At 42.3% G+C, this 19,456-nt stretch overlaps 1 protein-coding gene across 2 annotated transcripts in view; it reads left to right on the top strand.

Annotated features, from left to right (window-relative positions):
- Window positions 1–13,829, top strand: part of UNC5C (unc-5 netrin receptor C) — a 382,817-nt gene extending 368,988 nt beyond the window's left edge. Inside the window, exons 13-16 of one of the 2 annotated variants that reach the window (XM_023193335.1) lie at window positions 1,714–1,863; window positions 3,848–4,012; window positions 12,041–12,219; window positions 12,970–13,829. In XM_023193335.1, coding sequence (XP_023049103.1) covers window positions 1,714–1,863; window positions 3,848–4,012; window positions 12,041–12,219; window positions 12,970–13,135 — 660 coding nt within the window. In that variant the 3' untranslated portion in view covers window positions 13,136–13,829. The remainder of the gene's footprint in view (window positions 1–1,713; window positions 1,864–3,847; window positions 4,013–12,040; window positions 12,220–12,969) is intronic. The other variant, XM_023193334.1, reaches the window with a different exon arrangement.
- Window positions 13,830–19,456: the final 5,627 nt, after the last annotated feature.

Raw genomic sequence — 19,456 nt, 5'->3', positions numbered from 1 at the left:
GATGGGTCTGTGTGGCCTACGGGAGACCCTCGGAGCCTGCTGAGCTCAGGCACAGCAGACTGGGGGACATGGCACAACATATGTGTCAAGGTGTCTGGCTGACTGTGGCTGGGGGCTGGCTGACTGCTCGGGCTCCTGTCACAAGCCATAGCTACTCATCAGCCAGCAACATTAAGTAGCAGGTCAATACTCTCAGGCAGCTCGACCACACACTTGTCTACGTCAGTGTGTTATTGCCTCATCTCTTCCATTAGATACTAATTAGAGGACGCCCTGTCTGAAACCACATTCCACATTATCCTAATATTTTTTTTACACCTTTGAGCAGCTTGCACGGTTCAGAATAGTGGCCTCACCCAAAGATGACAGATATTAAGAACCACTAACGTAACATCTTGAAATCAGCTGTTTGCATGTAATCAGTGATGGTGGTAACCACCACACTTACTGCTCTACAAGTGCATGGGTTAGAATTCATTCAACAAATGCAAGGTGGATGCATTTTTCTGAATATGAGGCAATCTGGTTCCCATGCTTGAAATCCTCCACTGCGACCCACCTGTGCTTGGTAGGTACAAATACGTAGGAAATCTGTGACCCGTTTTAAAAATAAGGGTCCCCAATCCGTGCATGTTACAGTCTGAATGAACACCTGTGTTCCTGAACTCCCTGCTTTCTATTGAAATATCGCTGAAGGAAAAATTATATTTTGCTTTGATTTTTTTCTAAAATCCATATATTACTGGACCCTTATTTTAAAAAGGGTCACAAATTTCCTACGTATTTGTACCATTAAAACTTTTAAGGCATGAGAGGAGTAACGTGCATAGGGATGGTTCAGGCTGTTTGGATAATTCAGCTGCAGTTGGAAATGCTTCATTAACTCCCATTAACTAGCCTGAGAAATGGAAGCATATATAGAATTTGTCTTTATGTTATATCTGTATAGTATAAGAAAATTATGTAGCAAATTTTTTCATCAGTCACAATTCTGGAGAAATAAAGTATTCTTTTGAAAATGTAATTGGAGTAACTGTTCAGTTCAATATTTGGTGTTTAAAAAAACATTCCTAATCTGTATCAGAATATTTTCCTTTAATAGAATATATGATTAGCATATTCTACATTTTTTTAATAATTGGGAATTATGCAATACATCATTTTAAGCAAAATTTTTATGTTTTTATTTCTGTACTTGAAGAAACTATAAGAGATTGAACTAAATGCCTAAAACAGGTTCTAACTTTTTATTTGTTGGTTGCTTTTATCAAGTCTAAGGAATGAGTATCTCTTCTAGTTATTTGTCCCTTTCTGTAAAAGTTAATTGAAAATCTACCTTCTTATCAGTTCGTCTACATTTCTACCTATTTTTTCTTTAATTGATGGCTCTCTGGTTTTGAGTTCTGATGTTATTCCCCTGACTTGATTACGTCCCCCACTCATCAGTGGGTAAAGGGTAAACTGCACTGAAATTACTCCACAACAGTGTGATGTAGACTCTGCCAAAACCTAGTTTGTTATTAGGGTCTGGTCTCATACAAAATGGGAGGGGTTTTAATTAGAGGGTCTCGAGGCTGCAAAAGTGGGTGTTCACAGTGTTGCGCAAGTTCCGTCTGCCATTCAGGAGGCAGTAAAGAAACGTGTTCAATGGGAGAGCTGACAGAAGCGATGCAATTCAATAACGTGCTTTGGGTTTGGGGCATGTCATTATAGGAAGTTTTACATCTTGAGAGACAGATGGGAGGACAGCTCCTAGAAGAACCTAAGGCTCTTCATTTTAAAGGCAGCACCCACAACCTGCGCCTGTCAATTCACGATATCGCCCATTCCCTCTGGAAGAGCAAATTGCTGGCTAAATATCAGGTAAGGTTCCCAAGCCGAACAAAAGGTCTGGAGACATCTCTAAGAAAGAGGTCTAAAATTATACGGATGTAGGAAATCCCCTTCCTTGAAATTAATCATATGTCATTACTTGTTTCTCCAAAATAGTTTGGGGTTATTTAGGATTTTTGAGAAATATAGACACATTTGAAGGAATGCTTTTTAAAAATTCCTCCTTTAAATAAATGTACTATCATTGTTTTATTTTTAATAAATGAAAGGCTTCCAAATCCATCATTTCAATTCATTTTCATACTAAATGTTCACATCAGTGGGTAAAAACAGCTTCAAATGCATTCACAGAAACAAACAGAAGGACATTTTTATTCCATGGGACACAAATTAGGCTTCAGCCTTCCTAGGCCAGTACCCTTGCATTGAAAAATTAGAGGGAGCCCTACTTTGGAGAACTGAAATAGCATGTAAAAGTAAAACCCAAACAGGATATTATTAAATAACAGACAAGAAAATACGGGTCCCAAGTGTCATTTGTATATACCTGGGGGAAAAAATCACAAGACCCTCAAGGAATTTTCCCCTCCTCCATCCGTCAGCCTGTGCTCTGAGAAAACCTCTTTGATGGGATTGCAAGCCTCATATACAGTCCTAGGAGCGGCAGACATATTTAGAGAGCTGTGAATCCATGTTGATATTTATGCAAATTCAACCCAAACCCCAGCATTGCCACTGAACTGGTAGCTATTTCCTGATGTAAGTCAATGAACATACTGGAAAACTGAAGGGAAGACATTCTGGCTCCATTCTCACTCTCACTGGTCAAGTTCCTGCACATGAATGATGGGAAACAAGCCTACTGGTTTGTTAACGATCGTGAGCTTTGATGGAGGTTGCATGCCAGACCCTCTACGCACAGCTCAGTCCTTGATGGAGACAGAAGGCTTCTGACTTACCCAGTACACCTCTTCCTTTGCTTTCTTCTTTCCTCTGTGTTGCAATTGCCATAAAATTCTACAAATCTCCCCATTTTAGAAGTAATTTCCTTTATACAATTATAAGAAAATACTATTTTAATGATAATGATAATATGATATTAATTAAAGCTAAGCCTGGCTGAATGCTTACCATCTGCTGGATACTCTCTTCATACATTGGTTTATCTCATTTAACCCCAGCAGACCTATGAATGAGAAACTCTTTGTTTACTCTTTTGCAGATAGGAAAACTGAGCAATGGAAAGATTAAGTAACTTGCCCCAGGTTATCAAGTAAACGAAATAAGGAGTTCTCATTTGTACTGGATTTGGCTTCGAAGCCACCGCTTTTTACCACCATGCTCTCCCATTTTTTATGTGGCAACCTTTTCTTTCCTTTATTGAAAACAGATTCTAGGACAGGCTCTGTAAGGTGGTCTAGACTTTTAGAAAATTAAAGCCTGTTTGATGCTTGGTGCCAAGAACTCTTCTGTGGCAGCTAATTGAGTCTGAAGTTTCCAACTGCAGTGGGTTTTGGCTTCCCCTGTCCTGGGCAGAGAAGGATGTAAGCATGAAAGGGAGCAGCATCAGTGCAGTATCCTTTAGACTTTCTTTGCTTTTCTCCAGAATGTCACAACAGGGATTCTTTTAATGAGCAATGACTGGTGTGTGCAAGTTTTATTTTGGGAATTGTATAAACTTTTTTTTTTTTTTTTTATCATTTACAATGGCTGCTGTTGTAAATTAGAGACATATGACAGATTGGTTAGGTACATGGATTCTGGAGGCTGACTCCTTAGGTTCGAATCTCAACCCTGCTACTTACTTGCTGTGTGATTCAGGGTAAGTTATTGAACCTCTCTGGGCCTCAAGTTTTTCATGTGATAAGGGGCCAGGATGTACTTAAACATGGGGCTGTTGTGAGGATTAAATGAGGCCACAGGTGTGATACTGAGAGTACCTAGCAGCAGACCATCTGAGAGTTATTTTTGGTATTGGTCCTTCAATTGTGGTTAACACTTTTACATACTTTAGGAAATTCCTTTTTACCATGTCTGGAGTGGGTCTCAAAGAAACCTGCACTGCACCTTCACCCTGGAAAGATTTAGCCTGAACACAGTGGAGCTGGTTTGCAAACTCTGTGTGCGGCAGGTGGAAGGAGAAGGGCAGATCTTCCAGCTCAACTGCACCGTGTCAGAGGTAAGCAGATCCTGTCTGTCTGAAATCAGGGGAGAGGGCGACCCTCAGGAGGAGAGAGGGTGTGGGCTAAAAGGGTATCTCAATGTAGGCCATATAGAAGTCCTCAAAAGCATTCTATAGATCCTATTTGTTAATAGAATAATATTTTTAATGAGCAAGGGAAGCTAGCTGCAGAAAAAATATATATTAAGGGATCCTTTTTGAAAAGCAAGTCTTAATTTTTATGACATGAATTTTAAGAATTATGTTCTAACTTTTAAAAACAGATCTGAATTTCAAGTAAAGGTTTAATTTAAGGAGCGTGCACATGGAGTAGCTTCTCCCCATGCATCCCTTAGTGTGCCATGTCCCGCATCCTCCGTCTGTCTCTCCCCCCTTTCTGCTACTTTCTCAGCGACTCTCCTCCCTTTCCCCTAATCACGTGCCGCTGGGTGGAGTGGAAGACGGGAGAGGGGCTTCTCTGCTCCCTTTTTCTTCTTCTCTCTTTTTTTCTCCATTCAAAGGAAGAAAGGAGAAATCTCTTGATCTCCTTTCTCATGTATCATTCTCTAAATATAAAAAGAGATACACTTTCCTCCGGGGTGGGGGAAATATGCCAGAAATAGAAGTAGAATCTCCATATTTCCCCCGCCCCCTGGCCGTGGCCATCAGCTTTGCCTTCCTTTGCTGTGATCTTCACACACTTAGGCTGGCCATTTCCCTCTGTCCATATTACAGAAATAATAGTGATCACTGCTATTTAAAACTTCTTCTTAAGGAAAGAGTAAGAGCCCACGACCTTCCTTATCTGTTACCTTGGATCCAAAGCCTTGAAAAGTGATAACCCTTCACATGGGAGGAACAAAGGGAAGAGAAGAAGCCAAATAGGCAGAAGGCAGCCTCTTTGGGGCCTCATGGAGCTCAAGCCCCGTGCTGCGTGCTAAGCCACAAAGCACAAGATTGTCATATGTGAAAACGACAGTGGGCCAGTATATGATTTAAAATACTACCTCTCCCTCGTTGTGTCATGCACAGTGACGAATGAAATATCAGCATGTTCAGCTTGTCTTGCTCCACATGTATTTAAAGACCATCTTCCTTAGCAAACCGAGAGGGGAGAAAAGCGCGTCAGCTTTCACGACACTCCATCCTTCTTTCCCACAACCTGCCGAGGTGCGGTCATCATTTCCTCCTGTAGTTTCATGAGACTTTTGACTCATAAACAACTTTAGTCACAGCCCCCGGTGACATTCATAAGGAATGATCTCGGTGTCAGGGTGCCATGGCAACCGCCAGGCCTTCGGATGCGCAGCCCTATCTCCCAGGCACACAGAACCACCCCTGCTGGCTCGGGAGGGTGTTTTCACTTTCCAGGCCCAGCAGGTCTGCAAAGTTCAATAACCACTCAGCTCCAGGGACAACAAAGGCTGCGGAATTTTGGAGGGGGGTGAGGAGGTCTGGTCCTTTGATGCTTGCTTTCTGTTCCGCATGAACATTGGCTGTGTGTTAAAAAGGTGGATCAGATGCAGCCACAAATGAAAGAGAGCTGCTCTGTGCTCTCCCCCGCCAGGACTGCCACCTCCCTTCAGAAAAAGGACAGTTTTGCATAGTGTGATCACAATTTAAGGGCTTGCTTTCTCGTGGCAACATAGAGGAAAGATTACTTCTTTTGCAACGTGGCCTCAGTCTGCTCAAAGAGACCAGCCTTCAGTCATGTCGGAGGCATTTGCCCATGTGTGACAGACAAGCATATTTAACTGAGGGCGGGGAAGAAGTGAGCGGAGTCAAGATGACTTTGGGGATTAAGGGGCACTCTGCGGCTTTTCCTTCTGGGTCACTGAATCCCACTGTTGTGCTTAGCATTTGAATGCGGATGCTGGGTGCGCAGAGGAGGGAATGTGGATGGGGGTACCGACATTGGAGAGGAAGCCTCTGCACTGAAGAACAATGGACTCTGGAGAGTTCTGCGACCCAGATCCTCATCGAAACCTCCAAGAAAGGGTACAAGATGATTGACAAACCATAAACAAGTAGAGAAAAGGCTCCATTTGTGGTTTCTTTCTTCTGAACAGGGCTCCTTCCTAGGGTCACAGGGCAAGATGGCAGTGAGGCTGGGGTTCCCATTCCAATGTCCCATCTCTCAGGAATGAGCTGACTTGCCAGAAATATGCTGCCCCTCCCTCCAGCCACCCACCACCCAAAGCACTCACCAGCTGTCATTTATATAGCCACACAGCCCTTGGCCTGTCCTGTCAAGACAGAGGACCTGTTGCCCACCCCAGAGACCAGGCTGTGCGTGACATCTACTCTGATTATTTCAAGGGCCAGCCAGTTGTCTCCGGGTGATTTAGCCTGGGATTCCTTAACTAGAGACAAAGGCTTTAATTTCACAGAGATGAAGTTGAAGAAGGAAAATGTCTGGAACTAACTGTATTGGCACAAACGAATGTCCAAATGTAAAAGATGATAAAAGATTTTTTTTTCTTTTTTTTGTTTGTTTCATAGAAAAGTGCAGAGAGAGTAATCAGGAAGCTACTCATTATCTCCAAAAGAAAACATGGTACAGAGGACAGATAAATTTATAGTTTTTTTCACATCTGTTTTGTTTCAGTTACAGGCAGACACCCATCATGGGAAATTCCCATGACAGTTCCATGGAGATAGGGCCAATTACTTAATCCTTTCTTGCCTCAGTTTCCCCATGTGTAAATTGGTATAGGATATTATCTTGGGCCTGTGTGGGAATTAAATGGGAGAATGTTAGTAAGTGTTCTAAACAGAACTTGGCCCAGAGCACATGCTTAATCTATGTTCACCATTTTCACTGGTGACATTAATGCCATAAGAATAACAGGGCTTTTGAGTCAACTTTGCTACTTCAATCTGTGGGGTCTGTCATCAATTGAGGTTTCAGATTTTCTTTCTATCAAAATAAGCACAAAAATAAAACTCAGATCCTATATAAGTAAATAAATGAAAACTAAATATAAATAAACAAAAATTAGCTCCCAGAGAAAAGAAGGTAGCATGTATCCCCAAGTTAGTTTATCACAACATTGCTTTAGTTGAAGGTTCTGAACCCTGAAAAAAGATGCAGTTTTAGGAGGCAGTATTAGTCATCTACTTTTATTTATTTATTTATTTTGAGATGGAGTCTTGCTCTGTGGCCCAGGCTGCAGTGCAGTGGCATGATCTCGGCTCACTGCAACCTCCGCCTCCTGGGTTCAAGCAATTCTCCTGCCTCAGTCTCCCGAGTAGCTGGGATTACAGGCATATGCCACCACACCCGGCTCATTTTTGTGTTGATAGTAGAGACAGGGTTTCACCACGTTGGCCAGGCTGGTCTCAAACTCCTGACCTCAGGTCATCCACCCACCTCGGCCTCCCAAAGTGCTGGGTTTATAGGTGTGAGCCACCATACTCGTCCTCATCTACTTTAATAATAGATTTATAGGTAATAAAAGCAATTATAATTTTTATATTTGCTAGATCTTATAACCTCAAGTTGTGATGCACAGCACTTTTGTATACACAAATAATATTTAAAATAAATTTACAAAGTAATATCACTCTGCTATAGCCATTTCATCTGTTTACATCTTCTGCTTTCCATAACCTGCTCAAAATGACCATTGGGAAAATCTAGTTTTTCTAAGTGACTTTAGGAAAAGTCCAAATGTCAGAATAAAAAGTTGTTTCAGGACTGTGGAGTCCTGAATATGTGTGTCATCACCCATAGCAGCTGTTTGACTAATGTTGAAAAATCATATGTTTACATAAGGGAATCATAACATCAAAGACTGATGGTACCGATATTATAAATGATTATTGAGATAAGCATTCTGTGACCGTGAACTCTACTTTTACCTAGAAGTAAAGGAAGAACTAATAGCAACTAAAATTACTAGATGAAATGTAAATGTATAAATATGTTTTACTTTTACCTTCAAGACTGTTGTCAGCCATTTGATAAGAGAGACAAAGAAATGATGCCCTATTGAGCTTGTTTCATCTGCACAGAAATAAATAGGCTGAGTAGCCAGGGATAGAGAGCTCAGGACTTTAATGCCCACATGAAATGCTGATAGTTATTTATCCACAAGAAAATGGGGACAACATGAATATGTGAGCAGGCCCTCCCAAGATCCATGCCTATCTTCAACCAGCCTCTCATTTTAGGATTTAACTTCCACACTTAGTTGGAAGGCAGATCTATGGGTGGGCTCCTATCAGGTGCTGGCTTCATCTTCTTTCTGTACTAAGGACAAATATTTTCTCTCATTTCAACAAACATTAATTGAGTAGCCTGTGTGTGGGGGGCACAGTGTTATCATAGAGGTCTGAGGATGATACACTCTCACCAATAAGGAATGTGAGAAATAAAAGGCAGTAACCTACAGATACAGCCAATGTGCACAGAGCAGACTGTGAGGAGCACAGAGGAGCTGGGAGGTGCCAAGGAGACCTCCAGGCCTGACGCCTAGGGTAGGCTTGCCCCGGGGAGCCCCAGGGCACAGGACTTTTGAACCAGGCTTTGAGGACTTTTTGCCGGACAGAGATCAAAGAAAGGGCAGAATAACTGTTAGAGGTTCATCCTTAGAAATGGCAGGAGAAATAATGAGTGGTGCTCAGACTCTAAGGAGCGTATGAGTCAGGTCAAGTCATGGCAAGGACGGAGCAACCTGAGATCAGATAATGAAGTGGTGGAAGCACAAGTGGACAGCCCCACTCCATGTCCGGCTGCACTCTGCACTTCACATGGTCACCTTGCAGGCTCATACCAGCCAACCAGGAAGGTCATACAAAGATCTCTCACTGGGCCAGGTGTGGTGGCTCACACCTGTAATCCCAGGACTTTGGGAGGCTGAGCTAGGAGGATCACTTGAGCCCAGGAGTTTGAGACCAGCCTGGACAACACAGTAAGACCCCATCTCTTTAAAAAATGCAAATTAGCCCAGTGTGATGGTGCACACCGATAGTCTCAGCTATTTGGGAGACTGAGGTGGAAGGATCGCTTGAACCCAAGAATTCAAGGCTGCAGTGAGCTATGATCACACCACAGCACTCCAACCTGGGTGACAAAGAAGTGTTAAATGCCCCTCCTACCACATGAAGACCTTGTCTCTAAATATACATATATATAAATACACACACACACACACACACACACACACTTCACTGCTTAAGAGTTGGACTTCATGTGGTAGGAGGGGCATTTAACACTTCTTAATGAGAGAATAAGAGGGAGAGAGAGAGAAATATTGCTGTTCATCAGTGTGACACTTTAGGAAGGTTAGTTGGCAGAAGTGTGGGATGGATCACAGGTAAGCAGCGGGGAGGTACTGAGGCCAACAGTACAAAGACTCTCTGGGGACACAGGACAGCACTACAAAACAAGGCCCTCCCTCGTGCAGACTTTAACCTTCCACTGCCACCCAGGGATGATCAAGGTGCTGGTGTATTAAGGAATATGGCAGGTCTCCTTTTAGGCCCTATTGTCATTATCCAGAAAAGAAGCAAGCAGGACCACGATGTGGGCGATGACACTAAATTGTGGAAGTAGCATGTGATTTTTCTTTGAAACCAGAGAGTTCCCTGATTGCTCTTACAGAATGTACGACAGGGGTGTGGCACACCTGTTTGGTCGCCGCACAGCACAAACCCCTTACAGGAGGGTGAGCACACAGACGGGCAGGAGCAGGAACCGGGGCGAGCACTTTTGGGCTCTGGCCCCACAGCAGCACCTAAGGGTGGGTATCTGCGACTTCTGAAGCCCAAGTGGGCATGTGTTACAGTGTGCTCCTTTAGCTTTGCCATCTGCAGATGGCTTGTGTGTTAATCAACTCAATGGGCCCTCAGCTTTATTGCAAGGGCAGGGGGCCAGTGTGACAGCCTTCTGCATCCTGAGCTCTTGCCCAGTGTCCTGAAAGAATCAGATCACATGTGGGCTTGAAAGATGAGTGCAAGGTTTTATTGAGTGGTGGAGGTGGTTCTCAGCAGGATGGGTGGGGAGCCAGGAGGGGAGACAGAGTAGGAAGGTGATCTTCCCCTAGAGTCAGGCCACCCAGCAGCCAGACTCTTCTCCAACTGCCCCCGCTGAACTCCCCTTAGCATCCAGACATCCCTCCTCTTCTCTCTTTCTCTGCCATGTCGTTCCACTATCGCTGCTCTGCTGGTCTGTGTGCCTCCTCATCTCCTTACTTGCGAGTCTCATCTGGAACTTGGGGTTTGGGGTTTATATGGGGGCAGGATAGGGGGCATGGCAGGTCAAAAGGCAATGTTTTGGGCACGAAAACAGAAATGCCTGTCCTCATTTAGGGCTTTAGGTCTTCAGGCTTGAGGGTGGGGCCTTTGCTGGGAACCACTGTCTTCTACTTAGTCTTTCCCTGTCTCCTGTCCGTTATTATCTTCACTTCCACACTCCACTCCATCTAAACATCATTCTATGCCTAATAAAGGCATTGGTGCATTTAGTCCAGATGTCCTGAACATAAATCCATTGATAAACATGACACATGCCCTCAGATCACTTATGGTCACCTTTCTTTAAGCCCTATTCCCCTAGAGGTCAGGAGCCCTCTTTCCTCGTTGCCTTGGAAAGAACCCTGTGCCTGATGGGGGAAAGAGCTGTGGGTCAAGATCCTCTTTCAGAGCCTCCGACTCCCATCTGTTCATGCCACAGTCTTTTAAATCCTGGTATGTGCTGGAGCTAACACAAAAGAGCCAGTGGAATGCTTGGAGCCTGGGTTTGCCAAGCTTTGGGTTTTGAGGACAAATATCATGATCATAGCCACCACCACTGTGTATACCATGGCAAAAGAATTCAAATGCCCTCCACACCCCTGGATTGACCCTGTTCCATGGGATTGCATAAGCCTAGAAGTGAGTACTTGCTGCTGATCCCAGAACATGGAACACACGGCTAGTCAACACTGGCACACAGGCAATTGCAACCCCACCGCCTGCAGTGCCAGCGCATTCACGGCTGGGGAGGCCACTGACGCAGTGCAGGGCAGCATTTGGGGGGCTCTGGGTGATGGTGGTGTTGAGCCCCTGAGCTGAGTGCTCAGCAGGAACCAAACACTTCATGATGGCTGAAACTGGGTGTGGCCGGTTAATCCTCTGGCAACTAGTAAGGCACACCAACAAGTTACCTGCTTTAAAAGGAGAGAGATGGCATTTATAGTAGATTAAGTAGATTTTCTTTTATTGCTTTAATAGTTCCCAGGCAACATTTGCTTTTGCTTCTCCAACCAGCAGAAGTGATCAGAAAATGATTAGAATTTCTCCTGCAGATGAAATTCAGATTTTGCATTTGTGCTGTTTTATGAACTGAGGCTATCTTAAGAGCCAATTTATGGTTTTCTCTACTAAAATTAGATTTTAAAAAAATAAGGATATACAGCAATTGGAGGATGCCATTAACGACTTGCCTTAAGGCAATAATATACTGTGTTTACCATTTTCTTTTTTAAAAAATTAGCCTTAAGTTGATATCATTTAGAGGAGAGCTGTGTTCCATGTCATTCAACAAAAGCAGAACTGAGAAATCTTCTGTGGAGTTTAGACGGAGAACTACTGGGGCATTTGCCCAGGACATTCCCCTCAAGGTCAGGCTGTTTCCAGAAGCCTTGAATCTCAGATCTATTCATTCCCAAAGCACTGCCCTTTTGAACATTTTCCTCTCCTGAAATTTAAACCTTTAGGAGCGCTGATATTCCCTCTCTTCTCTCTCAGCCTGGAGAATCCCATTAGTAAAGCTGTTATCGAATCACACCAGAGCTTTCCATCCAGCCCATTCCTCACCAAACAGCCATAAATCTGCGGCTATGCAAAGTTAGCTCAAAATATATGTACCTCTTTCTCAGAGCCAGGTTACATCTAGTGAGGCACAACTTTCAGGCTAAGAAGAAGCCATTCTTCTGAAGAAGAATAACAGCACTCATTCTTTTCTTATAGCTCAAAGCAAGGCATTATGTTGATTGGTTCAACAGAGATTGCTTTTGTCTTCAGAAATAATGCTGTGTTGTTCCTGTCCCTGAACTACAGGAACCTACTGGCATCGATTTGCCGCTGCTGGATCCTGCGAACACCATCACCACAGTCACGGGGCCCAGTGCTTTCAGCATCCCTCTCCCTATCCGGCAGAAGCTCTGTAGCAGCCTGGATGCCCCCCAGACGAGAGGCCATGACTGGAGGATGCTGGCCCATAAGCTGAACCTGGACAGGTGGGTATGGTCAGGCCCCAAGGCTAGCTTCTTTCTGTTAGTGCTCTCCAGGACCAATAACTATTAGACGAAGGGTAGCATTCATTTTTTTTTTCCATCCACACATCTATTTAGTTTTTCATTTTGCAAATATGCATTAAGCTCCATCCTTGTACCTTGCACTGCGGGCTTGCAAAGAGTGCTAAGAGACATTCTGAGCTTATTTGGCTTTGGTAAGTATCAAGTTTCATGATCCACTTTGCAAAGCTAGTGGGCTAATTCTCCAAATCATACAACCATTCACTACCGTAATTATTGCTCCTCCTCTGCAGTTGAGCGGGACCTAATGTTTGATGAATAATTAGCAAGCTAACACCACCTTGAGATTAAGTTATAGACTTCTGGAGCCTCTACTTTGTGGAATGTCACCGTCACTACCAAACAAAACATGTGACATGACCTGTCAAAGATTATCCAAGCCTGGACTAGAAAGAAAACATAAGTGTCTTGATTTCCTATTTAGGATATGACCCACAGACATCTCATCTCTTAAATTATCTTACTCAGACCTGAGGTTCACAAAGTTCAACATCACGTCTCCTGTCTGGGGCTGATCTAATTAAGCATGGGCTAGTTATTTAGGATGGCCCACTGTCAGTCACAATGGGACCTGGATACTTAAAGACAAGTAGAGAGACAGAAAAGTTTAGCTGAGGAAAAATAGATATGTAAGTCACACCGTTGAGCACATTTTCTCTTTCCCAATTACAGGTACTTGAATTACTTTGCCACCAAATCCAGCCCAACTGGCGTAATCCTGGATCTTTGGGAAGCACAGAACTTCCCAGATGGAAACCTGAGCATGCTGGCAGCTGTCTTGGAAGAAATGGGAAGACATGAAACAGTGGTGTCCTTAGCAGCAGAAGGGCAGTATTAACCACCATCCTAGAAGGGGAAATGAAGGACAAAAATGCACAGGGAGTCTGTGGCCGTCCAGGGGAATCACAGTGGAGGAGGAAATCCAGACGAGACCAATGCGCTTCACAGGCAAGACTGCAGCAGGAGCCAGAAGGAAAACAGATACAACTGCCAATGTACATGCCCACTTTACTCGGACATCATCACGGGAGTTAAGAAAAATTGTGTAAATGTGTACCTTGAATTTAGCTATCAACCTAATTTTCCTATTAGTTGGGCTGTATGCTGTGTGGTACAGGATCTTACAGTTTCCTAGGAAACGCTTTTTATTGCTATCCAGATATATGGATAAACTTTCTTAACAAACCCAATTTCTACAAATGTTGTTTACATCAAATTGGACAGGGATGCAGACACTGTCCATGGCTCGTTCTATTTTTGTTCAAATCATTTGAAGTTGAAGCTGTGGACGGTTTGTTGTGTCTATTTCAGATTAGTAATTTACAGAGAAATCAGACTTTTGCTACAAATCGTGTGCATCAAGTGTCTCAGATAATCCTCCCATCAGTGTTCTGTTTCTAGAACTTGTAGAACCAGTGTTACTGTTCGTATCAGGGAAGTGGAGAATCTAAGTGTAAAAAAGAAGTAACTAAGACTCCTATTCCTTGGAGGGACCCTTCTGGTGCCCTTTGGGAATAAAGCTGTAGCATTGCAGGGAAGACAGTGATTCATGTTTAACCCCACAAACAAGGATTTTTTCACAACGTGTGTTTGTAATATGCAATATGAAGTGTTTTTTTAAAAAGTATTATTATTATTATTGATAAGTATTTACAGGTATTCTAGTAAAAGGATTTTTTTTTTAACTTCTATTTTTGTTAGTGGTACTGTTAGTATTTGGGTATTGACTAGATCTGCCCCACCTTTTCACCTATCAAGGTGGGTGTGGTCATCAGTTTAATTCAACATGCATAGCTTCCTTGACCTTTTACCTTTCTTTCCCTCATTCTGCCCCAGAAAGGTGATAAATGCTCACGGGCTTTGTCAGTCTGTTCCTTCAGCTTGCTCAGGCAGGGTCTTTCTCCTCTGAGTCTTATGATGAGATGTGTTCTCTATGAACTTCTCTTACTATTGCCATTGTGTGGCCCCACGTCGACTCCCCATGGTGCTCTACTTTAGAGGCAGTGTGGTTGGAGGAATGGACTCTGAACTGGAGATCAGGAAACCAGTTCTCATGTGGGTCTGTCACTGTCTCGTTGCGCTACCTTGAGAAAGTCATTTAACCACACTGGACCTCAGTGTCCTCACTAGAAAGTGAAGGGGTGGGATTAGATCATCTCCACATTCTGAAATGCTCAACTTCCACCGTGATGCCTCCGGTCTCACTCATCTGTCTGAAGACCACAATGCACTCTGACCTAGATCATTCAAAATAATCAGCTGGTCTTTTGCCCACGCTATGTTATGCCTTTCAAATAGTTCTGACATGGAAGATGATTATTCTAACCTGCATTATGTTTGTTTGGCTTGAGTCGCTCTGCATCCTATTGCATTATGCTGTTCACTGAGAGATGACATCCCTTTATTATCATTTTCTTAGCCTCTCTTGGGACGCCCCCTGCCCCTACTCTTCCTGACTGGTTGCAAATTCTGTTTTACTATTGTCTTGGCATCTTGATATCTAGACCACTCCTACAAGTTTATCTGGCAGTAGGAACTTGGTGCATTTCTTCTACACCTCCAACCCCCACCCAACCCCACCCTGAATCTTTGCTGTCATAATATTCAGTAGCATTTATAAAGGCTGTCTCGTTAGCTCTTTAAAAACTGTTGTCCTGCAGAATGTTAGTCAACACACTACTTTGTGGAAACTAACTATTATGGTTCCTTGGGACCATCACAAGCTCTTTAACACAAGGACTCAATTCATTCAGCACGTGGGGATTAAAGAATCAAAGCCCAGTAGCAAAACCAAAACTGAACAAGCAGACATGTGTATGAATCAGAACCTTTAGAACATGACTGTGGTTTACATTTAGGCTGGAGGCACACAAGTTGCTGAACAGATTTGAATTATACATGTTCTTCCATCTTTCCATGTTTCTGCTCCTATTTTGATAGCATCTTGATATTGATGCCTCTGCCATCCTCATCCCCGAGGAACTGCTGATACCTTGCTATGGAGTCTCTTCTTTCATGCTTTTTATTCCTTATCTTCTGTTTTGGACATATATTCTATAAAACCTCTCTCAGTCCATCCCCGCATTAGGATTTCCATATTTAAAATATTTGTACACTGACTGGGGAAGGGAGAGATTGCACTAGTAAACAAGTTCAGTGGATAATGTTTGTAGCAATGAGTAAAACTGTATTCTAAATTAAAAATCAAATATATATACCCACAGTTATACACATACATTTTTTAAAAGGAGGAGGAGCAAAGAGAGCTACTGTCCATTCCTACATTTTGAAATAAACTTGTCAAGATTACTTATCAATACTGGGGTTGTGGGATCATCTAGGGAACTCAAGAACTAGAATTAACTGAATGCTGAAACTTCTATGCCTAGTGAAAATGAGAGGGGAGCAGCTATGTAACTATGAAGATGAATCAATTCCATAACTGTTACTAAAATCTTTGACTAAAAAGTCACCAACAACACAGAAATACTGAACACAAACAGGAACTGTTTTACTAAAGTCATTGAGAACACTTGGGGTTCACTTCAGATGCTTGTTTTTTGGTTCAACCTCCCACCACCAGACAAAGGAAAAGCGACTTTGTCTTTCTTGTTTCTTGTGTGTGGTACTCATCTGCCAGTCATAGAACTCTTAATGTTTCCTATCAAGTGAATGACAACTTCCATACATACACTATTTATACCAAATAATTTTCACTACAAATTCTGATTTCCTTCTCCTTTGGAGTAAAGTAATAGCTGTTAGATTGCTTTCAAACTTAGAAGGTCCAGATATAACAGTTCATTTCATAGGAAGCCACTTCATCAACTATTCTGGTAACGTCCTGCTTCTTTCTACACCGCTGGAGAGGCAAGTTTGGCTGGCTTCATTTGGATAGAAAAAACTATCATTTGTGCATGCTGCCATCTAGTGGTGTGCAACACAATCTAACCTGAGTTTAATATTCACGAGAATGTGACAAAAGGAATGAAAAGTTGTAGAGTTCAAGGACCTTTATGACAAACAGATGTGGGAAAATTTCCGCTTCAAATTTATAATTTTCTTATTCTCACTTGTTTTTCATTTGCATCACCCATCTCAAAATTAGGTCATTGTGAGCCTAGTACATCAACTCATTCCTACACAACACATCTTAAGTTGCCTCTTGTAACAGAGCTATGTAAAATCTATATAAAACAGTCCTTGCAGAGTTGTCATTTTTATCATTTATGGTTTTCATTTTTTTTATTTTTTTTTTTAATTATACTTTAAGTTCTAGGGTACATGTGCATAACGTGCAGGTTTGTTACATATGTATATATGTGCCATGTTGGTGTGCTGCACCCATCAACTCGTCAGCACCCATCAATTCATCATTTATATCAGGTATAACACCCCAGTGCAATCCCTCCCCCCTCCCCATGATAGGCCCCATTGTGTTAGGCCCCCTTCCCGAGTCCAAGTGAGCTCATTGTTCAGTTCCCACCTATGGTTTTCATTGGGGTTTGTATACTTTAAATCTCCTTAATATTTATCTTTGGAAATGTAAGAAGTATCTGCTTAGAAAGAAATAAGTTTTATATATGCAAATGGAATACTATGTCTGGGGAAGAGAAAATTGGGGTTGTTAATCAAAGGGAAGAAAGCAGTTTATTTTCTCCTGAATTTGAGAATCCAAAGGCAGACGTTCCATCCTGTTTTTATTTTCTTCTTATCACACTCATTCAAGTTTCCTTAATGTATCTGGAAGGAATAGAAAAGTTGGATTCAGAATTGACAACTGGCGTGGTGATGACAAACCTGTGTAACACCAAGGTACTCACAGCTAACAGCTGTTTCACAAACAGCATCTTCCAAATGAATAGTCGTCAGCTGTGCTACGCAGAAAACCCCCATCCTGCTGTGAGCAAGTTCGGGTCTGCAAAAACTGGACAACAACTTTTTGGGTGAGGTGTTCAATATCAAACTGCATCATCAGCCATTTTCATATATACTATTTTATAGATTTAAATCTCTCAACTATCAAAAAGTAGAGCAATTTTTAGGAGAAAAAAAATTGTGGGGACTGAGTTCAGGACACTCTGAAATTGTGCGACCAGTGATTTTTTTTTTTTAAGGTATTTTTTTTCCTACAAGTAAGATATCTGAAAAGTGAATGTTTTGAGGGTGGCATCAAGACTTTTCACTTCTCCTGGAGAAGAGCAACAAGGCTCTTGTCTCATGTGTCCTTCTGTGTGTCTCTGTCAGCATCACAGCAGCTGTGCTCTTGGTCTGCTTACTCCTCTGTAATCCACGGATGCAGAATGGAGTTAATAAGATGATTACCATCTCCCCAGAATTCACAGGTCTCTGCCTCTGTAAGGTCTGCCCCTATGGGGCCAGGAAAATATAAACCTATATAAGGACCTGCAAGAGAGCGTAAAGAAGGTAGAAAAGGTTTACTTGTTGGGTTTTCAAGCCTTCAAGTTGAATGAGTCTTAGCTTTTGCTTGGCAGTTGTTCTAGACAAGTCGTCAGTTTCATGTGGAGAACTCAGTGCAAGCCCAAGGCTAACGAACGAGAGAGGGCCCATGGAAACACAGCTGAAATGAAATGGGGCTTCATCCATCTTCTTTGAGAATGGAGGAGCTTTTGTGAAGCAGAACATCATTGCTCAAGATAACAGTTGATGAGCATTAGATTTTATAGATCTAATAAGGAAAATATTTTATCTCAAGTTAACAAAACTTTTTTTAATCTTTCGAGTGCCTCATAGGACCAACTATTACTCTTTGGTTTTTATTTTTCTTTTTGTATTATTTTTATATATTCTTTAATCTTGCTGAACTAATGTTGACTGAAATCTTTAGAACTTTGCCTCTGTGCAATGAAGTAATGTTTCTCTACCCTAAGAGATCTATTTGTATAATCTCTGGCTGTAATGATCACTTTGGAAGATTTCCTTTGCATCTCTAATTATTTCTTTTTAATGGAATAAGGCATAAGGGGGAATAAATATATTGTAACCAATGTTATGTAAACCCATATCCATACAGGCCAAGGAAGCCAAATGAAGTCATTAATATTTCCAGAATTCTAGTGTGAAAAATCTATTATTTTCGAAAGGTGGGGAGATGACTTTGTGTAGCACTGGGTGGGTTTTCTCTGCAGACTAAGTCTCGCAATGAGCTTCCAGATCCTTTAGTTTTATCAGCCTTGTGCTTACACCATTTTCATAAATGCTACTTTAACAGCCTGTCTTCATAAGAGTTCATGGTTCCTAGGTTTTCCTGTCACCTCATTGTACTGATCTGTGGTAGCATATTAACGGGCTCATTCAACAAATGTAATGTGTGCCTCAGACCTATTTAGCATGGTTAGGGGGCATCAGCAGGACAAACCAACAGGTAGTCTGCAAGTGTACTGGCACACCAAGCCCAGCAATTATTAGCAGCTCTTCATAAGCCTGCTGTCTACTCAGACGCTTGCCTACTGAAGGGACCTGTCCAGTGAGCTTCTGGAATCCCAGGTTGGGAATCTCTGCAGAATATCGTGACAGTTGTGGCCCAACTAGCTTCTAAGTAGAAACAAGGAAGCTGCCCTGAGATATCGTCAGCTGCCCACCTACCATAGTGTTTGCTACTGAATACCAGCCTTTTAACATACCATTTCAGATCTGTCCTTCAACAAAAATATAAATTGCAAATCATATAATTTAAGGGTCTCTTACAAATATGCCTAAGTCGTGTGTCATTTTTAAGTTCCAAAGGCCTACTGGACTAACTACTATGAGACCAGCTGTAGGAGCTCATGGCACTGATCCGGGGTGGAATAACCCTCAGTACCAGATTTAGAAGATGAACTGTAGGCAGGTTTTGCTGATCAACAACAGCCTAAGGATGGATGGGCTCTCTTCTGGCCTCTGATCCTGAGCACATGGAGGCAGCATCAGAGAATCGGGACCTGAGCTATATAGGTTCTCAATGTGAAACCTGTTTAGAGTGACCTATAAGAGCAAGAAATCTATAGCTGGTATAAAATACCTTTGCCTTCTTTTCTATTCTGAAAGTAATGAATGGTATCTGTACACGTAGGGGTAAAAACTCAGATGTTTATTCCTCCAGGCCATGGATAAAAAAAAAGTACAGCAGTCAGAACGCGTGGGAACAAGTGATTTGCAT

This window comes from Piliocolobus tephrosceles, chromosome 3 (genome assembly GCF_002776525.5).
Source record: "Piliocolobus tephrosceles isolate RC106 chromosome 3, ASM277652v3, whole genome shotgun sequence".
In the NCBI taxonomy this organism is placed as follows: Eukaryota; Metazoa; Chordata; class Mammalia; order Primates; family Cercopithecidae; genus Piliocolobus; species Piliocolobus tephrosceles.
The sequence above is the reverse complement of the archived record's forward strand: the minus strand, read 5'-3'. Positions and strand labels throughout refer to the sequence as shown.